The 14,590-nt window shown below is 43.4% G+C and overlaps 2 protein-coding genes and 1 long non-coding RNA gene across 3 annotated transcripts in view; 1 reads left to right on the top strand and 2 right to left on the bottom strand.

The window, feature by feature from the left end:
- The window catches only part of LOC139113103 (kin of IRRE-like protein 1), a 314,721-nt gene extending 312,354 nt beyond the window's left edge, over positions 1-2,367 (bottom strand). Inside the window, exon 1 of the mRNA XM_070674020.1 lies at positions 1,736-2,367. Within this exon, the coding sequence (XP_070530121.1) occupies positions 1,736-1,814 (79 nt within the window). The 5' untranslated portion in view covers positions 1,815-2,367. The remainder of the gene's footprint in view (positions 1-1,735) is intronic.
- An 8,363-nt stretch (positions 2,368-10,730) lies between these two features.
- Positions 10,731-11,639, top strand: LOC139109485 (uncharacterized). Its single transcript, XR_011546838.1, has 3 exons — positions 10,731-11,136; positions 11,204-11,331; positions 11,443-11,639. It is a non-coding gene; the product is annotated as an uncharacterized lncRNA (long non-coding RNA).
- Positions 11,640-11,735: 96 nt separating this feature from the next.
- Positions 11,736-14,498, bottom strand: Npc2b (Niemann-Pick type C-2b). Its single transcript, XM_070668567.1, has 3 exons — positions 14,295-14,498; positions 12,288-12,592; positions 11,736-12,026 (listed from the first exon to the last, which is right to left on the bottom strand). Exons 1-3 carry the CDS (start codon positions 14,371-14,373, stop codon positions 11,943-11,945), a joined length of 468 nt encoding a protein of 155 aa, XP_070524668.1. The 5' UTR covers positions 14,374-14,498; the 3' UTR covers positions 11,736-11,942.
- Between the last annotated feature and the right edge of the window lie 92 nt (positions 14,499-14,590).

The raw sequence follows: 14,590 nt of genomic DNA, 5'->3' as shown, positions 1-14,590 counted from the left end.
ACGAACACCTGCCGGGATATACGTCGCTAAAAAATTTTTTAACAGTCTTCGAGATCTAAAATTAAAGAAGCAGAGAAAGAAGCTCGCGACACGTACGCGTGACCATATAATTTCTGCACGGCATTTAACATTCCGCTTCCCTTACCGCCGCGGCGACGAATCGCGATTGTATCTGTGTGTCCGAGGAAGGTTGGAACACGAGCGATATAATAAGGTCAGAGGTTTCCGCTACGTTACTTATGTCATCCGACCGCGAGCGTAACTGCCTAAAGGTTTCATAAAAATAATTGGACGCTCAACGGAACGAGAGAAGACGTACAAAGAAATGGCGCAACGAATTTAACCGACGTAAGTTCTTGATACGTTCCCCCGCAATATTCTGTATCAACAAAGTGATATCCCGCCGCAACATCGGCCGACAAAGACCCGCGGATATCTCTCGGTAGCTTCTTATTCCGCCCGTAATCATTCACTATGGATTTGCAGAAATGTCTACCGCGCGTATGAATCGCGGCGGCATCATAAATTCTACACCGCGGCCCCGCATGGCAGTATTCAATTTTGTAATTTCGATGTTATGCGCGCGATGTTATTTTATGATTTCGTACTTACACAATGGATTAATTTCCTCGAGCGAAATGTGAATTAACTTTGACCACTCCGCTGTAAAGCCATAAAATTGTAAAAACCGTTAAAAACAAATGTTAATACGCCAAAACTATTTTCAATCGCGAATACTTTTATGAGATTATCAGATTTAAAAGTTATTACTTTTATATCGTACGCAATTATTTTCAAAGCTCATAATTGCGAGCTATTTTACGGCTTCAATAAATGTGCTTCTGCGAGTGTAAATGCACAAATTAATCAAACTTCTTTTTTTTTTTAATTATTTAAAAAAGAAAGGGAAGATTGGATTCTGATTCTGGCTGGTCGAAATTAACGATTCTGTTCAGCGGAGGGGGAAAAAAAAAAAACCCCCCCAAGAAAAACCAAATAGGGATCGATGCTGGAAACCGATTGCGCGCTTGTTTTTCATTGGTTCTGACAAAAATATATTTTGCCTCTCTGGTTCTCGTTGCGACATTCTCTATCATGGGAGTCAGACAAAAATAAAATTGGAGTCTACCGATGTATCGGTATAAAGTTCGGCTCTGTCTGATATTTTCTGGCAAACGGGACGAATGCGCGGCATGTGGAGAAGCGCTCCCAGCTAGTACTTTATAGAAACGAGCAAAGAACAGGCGGCTCGTAAAAATGCAAATATATGAAAGCATGTTTCTATTCTTTTTTTTTAATTTTTTTTTTTTTTCTAAACATTGTTTCAAATACAATTAATAAAACCATTGCGTTTTCAATCAACGGTACGTAACGAATATTAGCGAAACGCTCGAATAAATCGAAAACGATTTTTCCGGATTCAGCCGTCAATTTTGCATCGGCTACCGCATCCCAAGTTAAATATTAACCGATCGATGTAAAATCGGGACAATTTATTGCGTTAATATTTTACATCTCACATCCGTCGTGTGAGCGAAATTCGCGGCACGAGTAAAGTTCGCTGCACGAAGCAGGTGACAGGTAACGATGGAGAAGAGTGCAAGAGATGTAACGCCAGTAATGGTCGCGCGGTCGTGATCTTGTTGTTGAGTTCGTCGAGAAAAAAAAAAAAAAGAAAGAAAGAAAAAAAAAAATATAACCTGCGGGTCGCAAGACGCACGCGACACCGACGTACCTGGATCGATGTCACCGCTTCCAGCAACGTACGAGACAGCCTTCATTAGTCCGATAAATAATAGCACTACACTCCACATGTTCTCTCGTTAATCCGTGAAAATTTTCGTGACGAAAAAGATTACGACGTGACGACGTCGCGCGGTAATACGCGCTCTCCCCTTCGGCGGCCGGTCCAGCACAAGCGATCTGCGGTCAACTCGTCCACGAGCCGACTGTGTTCGCGTCGTGCCACCCACGTTAAGTCATCATTCCAAGAGTCATCGAATCACTCGCGGGCACTTACGATCATCAGCTCGACCACCACCATCCCCTTCTCGTCCGAGCGGGAGTCATAAGAAGCGATTTGCGCGACGATCACCGTTAACGTTAGCCGCGAACCCCGTTACACTCGCGCGTTTCTCGATACTTTTACCGTGAACACACGCAGCGGAGGAACGTACACGCGGCCGACCGACGACGGATGTTTTCTTTCGATTCACTTGAGGTAACCATCCACCGGCGCATTCCCCGTTGCTCCTGTCGAAATCCCTGCGGTCGCCAATCTACCGGCAATATAGCGCTTTCGGCACCTCCGATATTCCCTGTTTTTCGTCTTTAATTAAAGATTAATTAAAGCACATTCTCTAGCCGCGCACCGTTTCCCTTTTTTTTTTTTTTTTCTCTCTCTCTTCTTAGCCCGTCTTTTACCCCTCGATTCCCGCTCTTCCGTTATTGGTCCGTTATTAAAGCGCGACGTGGTAATTTCTGAGACGGTGGAAAATCTCTTGCACTCCCGCTCTAGCCAGACGCCGCCACCGCCGATAACCCAAAATGTTCATCGTGGTACCGGAGATTCCCAACGGTTATAATATGATTCCGGGGAGCGGTTCACCACGTCGTTGCCGAGGGAACGAGGAGCCTGGAGAACGTTCTCCACCGATTTCACCGGGGAAAAGGAGGGAAAATTTGATCTTACGAGGTACCGAGGTTCGGCCGACGTGCGCGTGATTTCGTACGAAACCGTCTCCGGATTTATAGTGCTAAATTGTCCATCGTGATACTATCGCGCTTACACGGAGTTTTACTTTCATTTGCATCGCGGGACACGACACTGTCTTCTCGCAGTAACGATCGGCTGCCGACCGATCTTATCCATTCGGGCCAATTACAAAATCGACACAATCTTACGTCCGATCGCCGCAGACACGATTAGAACAGCGCCGGGCGATTTTCGCGGCCGCTTATCGTTTCGACGAGTCGAGGACGATTGATTTAAACGTTACCAACTAATTTTTACGAGACTGAAAACGCTCGCGCGCGACGATTCTGCCTCGCCGGGCTAGACACGAATTTGTCAAACTATATGTACAGCGATATGTATAAAAACCGAAGGACTACGGAGATGTTCGATCACGTTGGGCCACAGATTTCGGGGTTTTCCTGGAATCGGTCCAAGTAACGACCTAGGGGACGCAAAGGCCTGCAATCACGTTGGGGCAGCAATAATTGCGAACCACCTGGAATCGATTCGAGGGAGGGCTGAAGAAACCGATGGATCCTATCACGCAGTCATCGTAGGTTTCTTTTATCGGCCGAAAATCGTCCGGGGCAAGTAACACCATGCCAGAGAATCCTACAACAATTTTCATTCTCTTCGCGATGAATCATCTCGCCGCTCGCACATACGTCGAATGGTTACGGGCACATTAGGGAAACGAGTTCGCTTGCTCGTCGATCAACCGCGGTCCGTCGCGACGAACTCAATTTAACGCAGAGAGAGGATGAGAAAGTGTAAATTGCTGCTTCTTCCGCCTTGCTACTCCTCTTACGTCCGGCGTCTGGCATGTGCGAATAGCGGAATCGAAATTTCGACCGAGTCCCGCACGTGTCGCGGTTGGACGTCACCGTGAAAACGTCGCGGTCGTGCGATTTCCGGTGCTGTCGACGGTGATCCCTCCCCGCGGGGGTGATCGCCCGGACTGTCCGCGAGCGGCACGAAGATACGCGCGACGGCCACCCCTCGCGACGTAACGCAACACGCCACACGTGATTCTCGACCGACGGCGGACGGCACACTGACGGAAAAGACGAGCAAACGGCGCCGCGACGGACGCGCAGCCTGCAAAGCCTCCCGAGGAGGTGGCGGTGGAGGTGGAGGAAGAGCGCAGGGCGCGACGAAAGGGGTTTTCGGACTCGTGCACCACCACCGCCACCACCAGGGAGGATACTAGGGCAGAAAGGGATGTCTGTTTCTATATCTAAGGGTGCGCGTACTCGAATAATGCACGTCGCCGGTGAGGGCGGAGGGTACGGGCGAACGGGATGCACACGCGTGCTCCTCGACACCCCGTCGTGCCGGCCACCCTCCGTCCTCCCCCCTTCCCCCGCGAAATGGAACGATATGCGAGCGCAAAGTGGCCCGATAGCATCGATAAACGATGACCCGGGGGTACGGCTGGGAGCCCCGTCGACGGATATTTTATTCCAACGAGAAATGAGACGAGGTAATAAGTCCGTTGCGCTCGCTCGCGTGCGCAAGCGTTCGATAATTAACCACTCGTTGATTGCGATCGACATTAAACGCTCCGATCGGAGGACGCGAAACGCGCTCTTAAATTCTAGCCCGAGTTCTGAGACGCGTTCACTCGTACGGGGGAGAGGGTGGGGCGGTAAATTTAATACACAAATAATTACTATTAATGTGAATTTGCGCCCGGTAGCAATTGGGCGTGCTTGCGTAACGCGGTGAACCTGCATCTCCCCCGCCCCGGGGTAAAGGGGAGAGATACCCCGGCTTCGGTATCTCAGGGAATATGTACTATTGAGCGCGAAGGAGAGATACACGCCGACGTAATGATTTCCCGCGGCCGCGCGAGTGCACGCGCGATTAAAGATAAAAGTAAACTAGAAAAACCCGCGGCGGGCGCACCTGCTTATTTATCGTGCGAAGCGGCGCCGGGCAAAAATAAATGGTTTAAATTATAGTTGTAAAATAACGGCCAGCGTAAATTAGGCGGGTCGCTGAAACTGTTACGATACCCATGTAATTAGCCGCGCCGTAATATTTGCATATTACTCGAAACTTCTGCACCCGTGGAATGCAACGTGCATACATACGTTACCGCCGCCGCGATACAAAAGGTCAAAAGCGAGCGTGCCGATACGCGCGCGATATATTTTGCGAAATGCCACCCCATATAAATGCGCGGCGCCACAAATCACATAATTCTGATATTGAGTTCCGACTAATTATGCCGTAAGCAGCGAGCGCGTTAGATCGGCGGAAAGATTATTCAAAAATAAAAAATAAAAAAGTACCGACGTTAAAATAACCCTGAATTAAAAACGAGACTCGTTAAATTCTTTATTCTAGGACTATCGCGATGCCATAATCACATTCTCGGAGTACCGTTAATTGAAAGATATTACGTTTTGACGTACGCGACGGTTAAAACTAAACTTTATCGATATTTCTTCTTTTTTATTCCTGCTTTACTTCTTCAATATTCTCAGTTTATCTCCGGTGCATTTAAGGTCCTATTTATTCGAGATATTGCTCGAATAATTATTTCAACCGGTACTGCTTGTTCTGAATAAAAATAAATTGATCGAATAACAGTTAATATGGCGTTGCCTTCGCGTTTAAGGTTTTGATTCAGTTTGCGATATTTTCTTGTCGCAAATATTTGCGTTGAATTTGCCAAGAGAATCAATAACATATTAAACTGATATATTGCATATTTAACCGCAGCAAACAGTATTCGCGCTTGTAACGTTGTAATAATAACCGGTTGATAAACGATCGTAGAATCCGAAATATCTCGCGAGACTCTCAGACATTCGCGATCCGTGCGTGGTATCGATCTCAGAGAGATCTCAGGACGGGGGTGGTCTCGAGTACACGCGGACGTTGAAATAATGATTTAAATCGATTCGCAAGGCAGCGGCCAATTTTCCCGTTGAACGTTAAATCTGGGAGGAGCCGAGAGTCATTCCGCTCGGCACGAAGGTGGCTCTTGATAGTCGGGTTAAGGTGCTTGCGCGTACTCGCTCGTCCGTGCACGAGTGCTTGCTTTTCGGTTCGGTGTCGAAGACGGTTTATAGTGGTTTAAGAGGACTAGAAGTCGACGGCACAGCCGGGGCGGCGGGGGAGGAGAAAGATAGAGGGACAGATCGAGATAGGGCGAGAGACCTCGGGGCGAAAGAGGCGGATGAGGAAGCAGATGCTCCCCTACCGGTGTCACGGATCACGGTCATCTCGAAAGCTCCCGAAAGGCGGTAATGCCTCGCGTGTCCTCTGAAAGCTATCTCCCAGAGGAGGGTAGCCCGGTCATCTCGCGTCGGAGTCGCGCGGGCTTGTTCTCCTCGCGCACACGCGCATACGTGCGTGTGCACGTACGTGTGCCGCGAATGGTGTGCAAATATGTAGAGGGGGTCCCTCCGAGGACGAAAAATGGCAGGTACTTTGCGGACGACGGTTTCGTCCGGAGCTCGTTAACTCGTTTACTCGTGTCAACCTTCGTTTTCACGTTTTTCGCGCGCACGTCCCTCCATCGACACCTCTTTTTATGCGCCTTTTATAGTTCGCCAATTTGATCGGCCGGCTCATACGGCGACGATAAATTTTGACAGGAACGTTAACGGTGTAATATGAAATGACAAACGCGTTTATATTTTTCTTCAGCCCCTAAATTATATAAAAAAAAAAAAAAGAGGTTTAATAGTCTTAAGGTATATACTACCAAAATTGTACACCAAAAGTTCGTAAAATCCACGGTAAACGATTCGGCTCTACGTCGCTCTTGCGCGCAATTTATATTTCCGTTATTTTTGCATAAATCACATTTAATTACCGCGGGGCATGAGATTTCGTGACGTCGAGGGAGGCACGAATACCGCCGCGAGCAGTTTATCGTCTCGTGTTCGCGTCGATCGCATCGTAGAACACGGTAGACCACTCGATACGACCCGCCACGGGAACGATATTTCGCGGAAAATAATATAATACGCCATGGTTACTATGTTATGACGCTAAAGATCGCGCGAGCTTGTTAAACGCCGCGGCGATCGGCAGGTCCCGAACGAGACACGCACGTGAAACGACTATGTTCACGCGAAAATAAACGGCGAAATTTTGCGAGCGACAATTAGCTCTTCGCAACACGGACTCGACCCTCGGAATGGTTTTCTGTTTCAAAAAGTTGGAACCCCCTACGCTAAAACCACCCGTTCGATCTTCACTTTGAGAATAGAATCTTAATCCTGTCTTTTTACGAAAACACCACGAAAAAAATGGTTTTTGACCGGCGCTTCGCGGTATATTAACTATGGGTTTTGTATAAGGATCGACGCACGTCACATACGCTAACCGCCTTCGTCGCGACAAACGTCATATCTACTTCTCAGTGCACAGCCCCACGAGCTGTTAGACCCAACTGACATATAATCTCAATGGAAAGTCAGACGTTATAATGCGGTATAAAGCGTTGAAAAGTTTGTCGAATGAGTGTGCTTTAAAAGCACCGAAATACACGGTATACAATAATGGCCCCGGCTCTAAACAGAACGCGATACGTGAATAAAAATGCGAGTAAAACGCTGGGAAGCAAAAATCGAGCCGGAGCCACGCTAAACTGTGGCACGTACTACTACAATTGAAGCAGCAATGAGTGTAAAGAGAAACACTTCCGCGTTTAATAATCCATTATTTAGTAAAATCCTTTATAATTATATAAAACAGCTCGAATAAAATGGAATCGTTAGTGGGTCCGGTTCATTAACGCATCTGTTCCTGATCCAATTAAGGAATTATTGAATATTAAACGTTAAAGTGCCTCGCCGGTAACCCATACACGCGCAAAATAGGCACACTGCCATATTGTTATACACCATTTGACAATTGAAGCCGCCGTGTATAAATTAACTTGTGATCGTAAAATTAATTGTGCAACGTAAATTAGATACCGGGCCGAGCGAGCTGCTATAATGCTAATATACATTAATTAATTTAAATCGAATAGTTCATTCACTATTTTATATAAATGTCGAATAATTGATTGTAAATCGCATTCGCGCCTTTCAATCTCGAATACGTGCGCATGCGGGCAGATGTATTATTTGTAATTAATTACAGCCGCGGCGCGAGTACACTGATTAATATTTAAAACGAATAGTATGCAAACAGGAAATAATTCAGCAAATTTATATCAGTCTACATTTACTTTTTGTACTTTAATAATTGATAACGGAACGCAGAAATATCCGGCTCCACGAATAACTTGATTACGCGCAACATTTCTCGTGCAAATTATTAATTATCACCCTTTGATTTGCCAGAAAAAGGGGGAAGGGTGAAGGAACAAAGGGTCAGTGAACTAGAGAATACGAGAAAAATGAAAAATTGTCACGCTGTTCAATAACGGTGAAGGAGACACGATTGCCGTGGTGTCGCCGCGTATTCTGCAAATTTCATGAAATAACGAATGAATAAAAGATCAATTCTCTTTCTCGGCCCGTTATTTAATTACGGCGTTTATAAAAGCGTAATCACTTGAAGCAATCAATTAATAATTACGTAGGTATTATAAATAAATTTACTCACCGGCCGCTGCGCTGGTGCTGTCTCTTATTCCCTCTCTCGTCTCATTCTCTCCTTCAAGTCCTTCGGGGTCAGCTTCTGTTACTCCCGCTCAGTCCTTCACCGCCGCATCTCGATTCTCTCCACCTGCAATCGCACAAAATCAGATAATATTGTTGCCTTTTTATATTCGACTATATCTGAAGTCCACAATTTAAGTTAAAATTTAAAATAACTTCCTACATATCTGTAATTTTATATGCGTTATAAAAATGGATCTTTTACTTATATCAAAATTATTTTAAAATAATGTAACAAAATTAGACTCTATAACTGTGTAATAATAAATTTAATAAAATATAAAACAAGATTAAAAGGATGGAATTTAAAATAACACATGTTAAAACAAAATTTTGGAAATCATAAATCAAATTAACATAAAAAGTGCGGTCCAAATTATAAATTTTGAAGATAATTTTAATTTTAAATTGGTAATACAAGTTGCAGATCATCTGAATAGCCCTGAAAAAAAAAAGTGAATAAATTAATGACAAAAATGCTATTATGATTTACCTTCGACCTGGATGATCTCCGTTTAATTAGTAGCTGTAGATCCCACGATGAAACGGCAACGATGCGAATGAATGAATGCACAACACGGCTGACACCGGAACGGCCGCCTCGAGCATATTACAGGCGCGAGGCTAATAAGCGAGCTGGAAAGACGTGACGGGTGGATTTCAAGCAGAAACTAGCATCCGCGTGCAGTGAACCGCGTGCGTCGTAAACCCGAAAGTGCCGCCCGTTGATTGTCGCACCTCGCTAACGTCGTACTGGAACGATCGTCGAACGACGGGTCGGCCAGCGGGAATCCAGCTCAATCCGAACGGTTGACCGGCGTGAGTCACAATGAGCTGCAATTAACCACAAGATCACAGATAAATGACGACTGTTCGACAAACGATGCTCGACCGCCGCCGATAGGAAATTTTTGTACTTACCTACGAGAGCCGTCTTGAGACGATCCGCGGGGTGCGTAAGCAATTATCCGGAATACAAGATGGTTGCGAGTCCAGCGACGAGCGGCGTCGCGGATGCTAATTAGTGGCCCCGCCGCTACATTAACGAATGATGAGCGAATCAGACTCACGACATCCGCTGCTCTTCGTAATTAATCGCTTCGCATTTAGAGAACGCTCGTACGGCCCGTACGTGAACAGAAATAGTCGCGCGGCATTCTGAAATGTAGCGCATTAACGCGAGATTAATTATTTATTAGCGTGCAATATTATTTAATATATTGTCATTTAATTGTCGCCAATCAATTTAATATTTTACCTGGCGTGCACGAAGCGCGGCTATGGGCACGCGATATATAATGGAACGGCCGCTTCGATTATATCACGCGCGCGGCTAATAAGCTATAGCTACAAAAACGTGACGAGTGAATTTCACGCGGAAACGAGCGGCCGCGTGCAATAAACCGCGAAGCCGGTGTCGTAAACCGAAAATGTGCCCGCGCGTTGATCGCCGCACATCGCGAACGGCGCGCTGGAATGATCGACGAACGAACGTCTAGACGGAAGGCGGAAATTTAGCTCGATCCGGGCGATCGGTCGGCCGGCATAAGTCGCAATGAGTCGTAATTAACCGCGAGATCGCGCGTAAACGACGGCTGTTCGATGAAAGGCAATTAACGGCCGCCTACCCGATATATTCGCACTTACCTTTGGGATCCGTTGCGAGACGATCCGCGGGCCACAAGGAGGAACGGCGAAGAGACAATATGGTAGCGCGTCGGTCAGTTGGTGGCGTCGCCGCTGCATCGGTGAGCGACGAGCAAACTATACTTGCCGCAACCGCGGCACTACGCGATCGTTTTAAATTCGAAGAATGATTTCACGGGAACAGAAGTAGCCGTGCGGTATGCTGAAAATTCGCGCACCAGCGCGGGATTAATCATTTATTAATGCATAATATTATTTAATATATTGTCATTTAATTGTCGGCAATTAATTTAATATTTTACCTTGCGCATGAAACACGGTTATAAGCGCACCTATAATTAACACCTCGCTGATGTGAATCTGTCGTCGATCGCGGACGTAAAATTTTGAGACACAAAATTTGCGTGACCCCTCGCATCGCTCTGCACGCGTCTTTCGAACGTATCGCGAGTAGATTTTATGGCAAAGATACCAGGCGTGAAGTCGCGATTGAAAGTCTGACGAATTAGAATTTTTAACGACCTCTCGAGATTATAACAATGTCTTGTTGACGAAGCGCCGCTGGTACGCGAATATTTAGACAAATGCACTTGTAGATGTGTTGAAAATATCTTGAAAAATTATACCCGAGGCGATGCAAGATGAACTTTACTCGACGCTTTGTACGATTTCCATAAGGCGACAAACAGTAATAATTAATGCAAATACATCTTTAAAAAAGTAAAAAAAATTAGCTGTGCGTGGCACGTCCGTTTACGGAAGTCTGCGCTCCGATCGCCAGTGCTGCTTATTAATTTCTCCGTAATGTCTCATAAATCTCTCTTAGCCTTGTAAACTTGGCTGCTTCACAGAGACGGTTCGTTCAATTTTTCTTGGTCGTTTTTAGTGGGATTTTCACAAAGGCTGTGTACACACATATTCCGGAGAATCACTCTCTGTCAGGTTATATGCTTCATTTGCAAGTTGCCTTTTTTCCCTCTTTTTTTTTTCTTTTTTTTTTTGACAATTTTTAATATTCATATGTGTAAATTCCTCGCCTCGACTCCTATGGGGTTTCATTATATGCCCGTGAATACTCTTCGATCTACCGTTGCGACGGTAACAGCACAATAATGGGTATGCATCAACGCAGCACGTTTAATTTTCATCATTTTGCTAATAAAATATAACGTTTTTGTTTCAGATGAAAATCCAGAGGAAGACTTTTGTCGAAGGAGCACCAGCCTGACATCCCCGTTAAAGTGGCCAGTGCTGAGAGGAGGAGCAGGCCCGGGAAAGGCCTGCATCATGCATCGGCGAAGCAACTTTTAGGTAAATATAAATTTTTTTGGTTAAGAAAATCTTTATAAAAATAAAGCTTTACCTTTAAATTAATTTAAATACTAACATGTCTAAATTAATATGTTTTATTTTATGTTACAGTCACCGGCAGAACTCTACGACTCCGTTAAAGCTCATGCAGATTGGTAAGTCGCATGATTTTTATTTTTTTTTTTTCGCAGTTTGTAATTGGGGTCTCTTAAAAAATAACGCGCGCATGGTTTCTTCTAGTATTAAATATATTCAGTGAACTTAAATGAGTTTTATGATGCTCGCGTTCGTTTCTAGCGTAATATAATTTTATAATAATATAATTTTACCTGAAACAAAATTATTTAATTGGAGCACAATTAGGAAACATGGATAAAATAGGTGAAAATAAAATGTCACATTAGTTAAAATGTTCAAACGTTATTTTATTATTAAAATGTTTTGCGCTCACGTATATCACAATATGATGGCATACTTTATATCGAGGAGATTATTCGCATGCGATGCAATACTACATGATATCGGCCAATTACATAATTTCGAAGCTATATAAACTACACACACTACTGACTTTTAATTGTAATACGTCAAAGTCAGCAACGCGGAGCAGTTTATTTCGTAATCTTCGCTCCTACTTCGAAACATATGAGTCTCTCAGTGCCTTCTCGCAATGCGTAACGTACGACCAATGAAACCTGTAAACAAAATTTTAATAAACATTTATTGGGTCAAGTTAAAATTGCATAGTTGCAAAAGAAGCTAAGTGCGTGGTAATAAAAAAATTAAATTAATAAATTAAAAAAAAGAAAAAAGAAAAACCGAGTGTCATTGTAAAATTATTCTCGAGAGTATCTTAACGACTTGAGTTACAATACTTTATAAAAAATGTATTCATTGACAAACGTGCAATTACAAATGCACATTTCTCGAACTCTCGAATAGCGTGGTAACATTACCCTGGGATAAAACGACAGTATAGGAAAACTGTTTCTGTATATGTATTCGGTGTTTTCCTTTAAAGGGCAACTGGCTTTGCTGCCGTCGGGATTGTAAATGTCGTCGCAAGCATCTGTGCTGTCGACTCCTACGAAAGGCAGAGGCACGTTAAAAAGAATCCCGTAAACTTCGTTAGTTAGGGTCTCAATAGTTCTGCTTGGCACCAGCTTTATCTCTATGGTAGCGTTCGTTCCCTGTTTCAACTGACATTCGGGTTGATCGCAGCCGGATATTCGGATCTGCGTGGCATCCTCGAACGGAATTCCTGCAATCGTAAATCATAAACAGCAAATTACAAACGTATCATAAGAATCATGCTCGGTAGGCTAACTTTCCACGCAGCTCACTCTGAATCACTCGATTATATAAATCAAAAACCCACTGACCGTATGATTATTTCATTCACAAAAGGCAGCGTGTAATTTAATACCGGCGTAATATTCCACGCGCATCTTTTTGAAGAGTGCGCACGTTTGAGTAGTAAAAGAAAAAAAAAAAAAAAGACGGAATAAACGACGACAAAAAGTATCGTGACTCGCGACGAGCAGTTGATTACCTTGAAATATTTGATCTTCAACAAAACTTCAATGTCACTACAGCGTCTGAGAACGTGAACTGAGAGAAAGTAACGACTGGTTCATGGAAAACGAGCGTATCGTACGATTATCGCGCTAATTTTTTTATTTAAAGTTTTTTTGCTTGAAAAGAGCGTCGTAAAAAAAAAAAAAAAAAAAACAAGAAAGAGTAATGATACGTTTGCTTTTCATTATCCGCGACCGAAGGTTATTGTTAGAACACGGTCATTACTAAATAAAACCGGTTTTACATCGCACAGGTTAGCAAAATGTCCAAAACAATAAAACAAACATAAATCAAATACTCTCGCACAAGTACGATAGTTATTTTAATTTTTTCTCACGCAACTTTCGTAAGTACTTACTGATAAATCTTCCTGCGAATGTAACTTTTTTTATCGTACATTTATTCGCCCGACTATTGCGACGTAAAAATTCAAATAAAACGTAATAAACAGTTTTTTTTTTTTCTATATAAAAAGAATTGTTTCCGCTGAAGATATTATTTGATAAAAATATACTTTGCCAAACGAACATGCATTACAACAGACGTTTTATCAGAGCGAAATAAATTATAATATAAAACGTTGTATTTATTATCACTTTCTCGATATCTTCGAATTAACATTTTTTAAAAGATACAGTTGGAACTCCGACGGTGTTTATAAATTAATTCGTGAATATATTATTTTCTACTGCTATTCGCGGTTTCGCTTCGGTGCATACTTCGACTAAGAGACTCGAAAACGTACGCGACTCAAAATATTTATGGTACCATAATCGCCGTACGGGTTCTAATACAATATTGAAATTCTAACGGTGAAGCATGTCGACCGTAAATTAACGTTCAAGTTAGTATTCCGCTCGTCACTTTCACCGCGTGTCGATTATGTTTCTCATAAGTAATTATGTAGGTATTAATAACGATATGTTACACTTCATTGTCTCGTTCGCACACATTGTATCTCCAATAATTAGTACCAATTATGCGCGTCGTGCAGTGGTAAAATTACGAGAATACTAATAGGTTTAACCATGAGCACGAGAAATAAACTCCGACGTAGTTTTCACTCGGCGCCGAGACTTCTAATTTACGTTGATCTTACTGCCCGATGGCTGGAAAAAGTTCTACGTTTTGTCACAAAATCACGGTTAATATTTTTACATCGACAAATATTCGGTAATACAGAAAAAAGTCGAATACGTTTAACAATATACAGCATGCAATATATTTGAAAAAGAAAAAAAAAAACTAAAGTTAAGAAGAAAAATTATTTTCTTGATTATCGAAACAGTCTGCGCTTCGAATGTGATTTGTTAAAAACTGCCTTTCAACTGGCTAATATTTTCCAAATGTTTCTGCTTAGTTTTACATGATTATATTTTACGTACCGGTGTCGCAATGATTAACTTGTGTGGCACTTGCGTACACAACGAGTGCCGCGAAAACGAGAGCCGTTTCCCTCAGCATCCCGGTGAAAGTGCTTTTCTCCTTTTGGTTCAAGATACCTTGTCAGAGTGCTTGGGTCCGATCAGACCCAACTCCAGCTCTAGACTGACGACTGTAGCTCGAATGCGGTCACAGATGCCTAACCGCAGGCTATTCGTCAAGTCCTGCTACGTATACTTCGGCAAAAGGAAGGGGAGTAACAGAACAAAGTATCGAAGGCAGCATAAAATAGCACTTG

This window comes from Cardiocondyla obscurior, linkage group LG02 (genome assembly GCF_019399895.1).
Source record: "Cardiocondyla obscurior isolate alpha-2009 linkage group LG02, Cobs3.1, whole genome shotgun sequence".
Taxonomy (NCBI): domain Eukaryota; kingdom Metazoa; phylum Arthropoda; class Insecta; order Hymenoptera; family Formicidae; genus Cardiocondyla; species Cardiocondyla obscurior.
The sequence above is the reverse complement of the archived record's forward strand: the minus strand, read 5'-3'. Positions and strand labels throughout refer to the sequence as shown.

Excerpts from the sequence above, each read along its gene's own strand:
- Npc2b (XM_070668567.1), bottom strand. The coding sequence starts at position 14,373 with ATGCTGAGGGAAACGGCTCTCGTTTTCGCGGCACTCGTTGTGTACGCA. Across the intron at positions 12,593-14,294 it reads AGTTAATCATTGCGACACCG|GAATTCCGTTCGAGGATGCC; the intron begins GTACGTAAAATA and ends TTACGATTGCAG. Across the intron at positions 12,027-12,287 it reads TACTGTCGTTTTATCCCAGG|GTTTCATTGGTCGTACGTTA; the intron begins GTAATGTTACCA and ends TTTTGTTTACAG.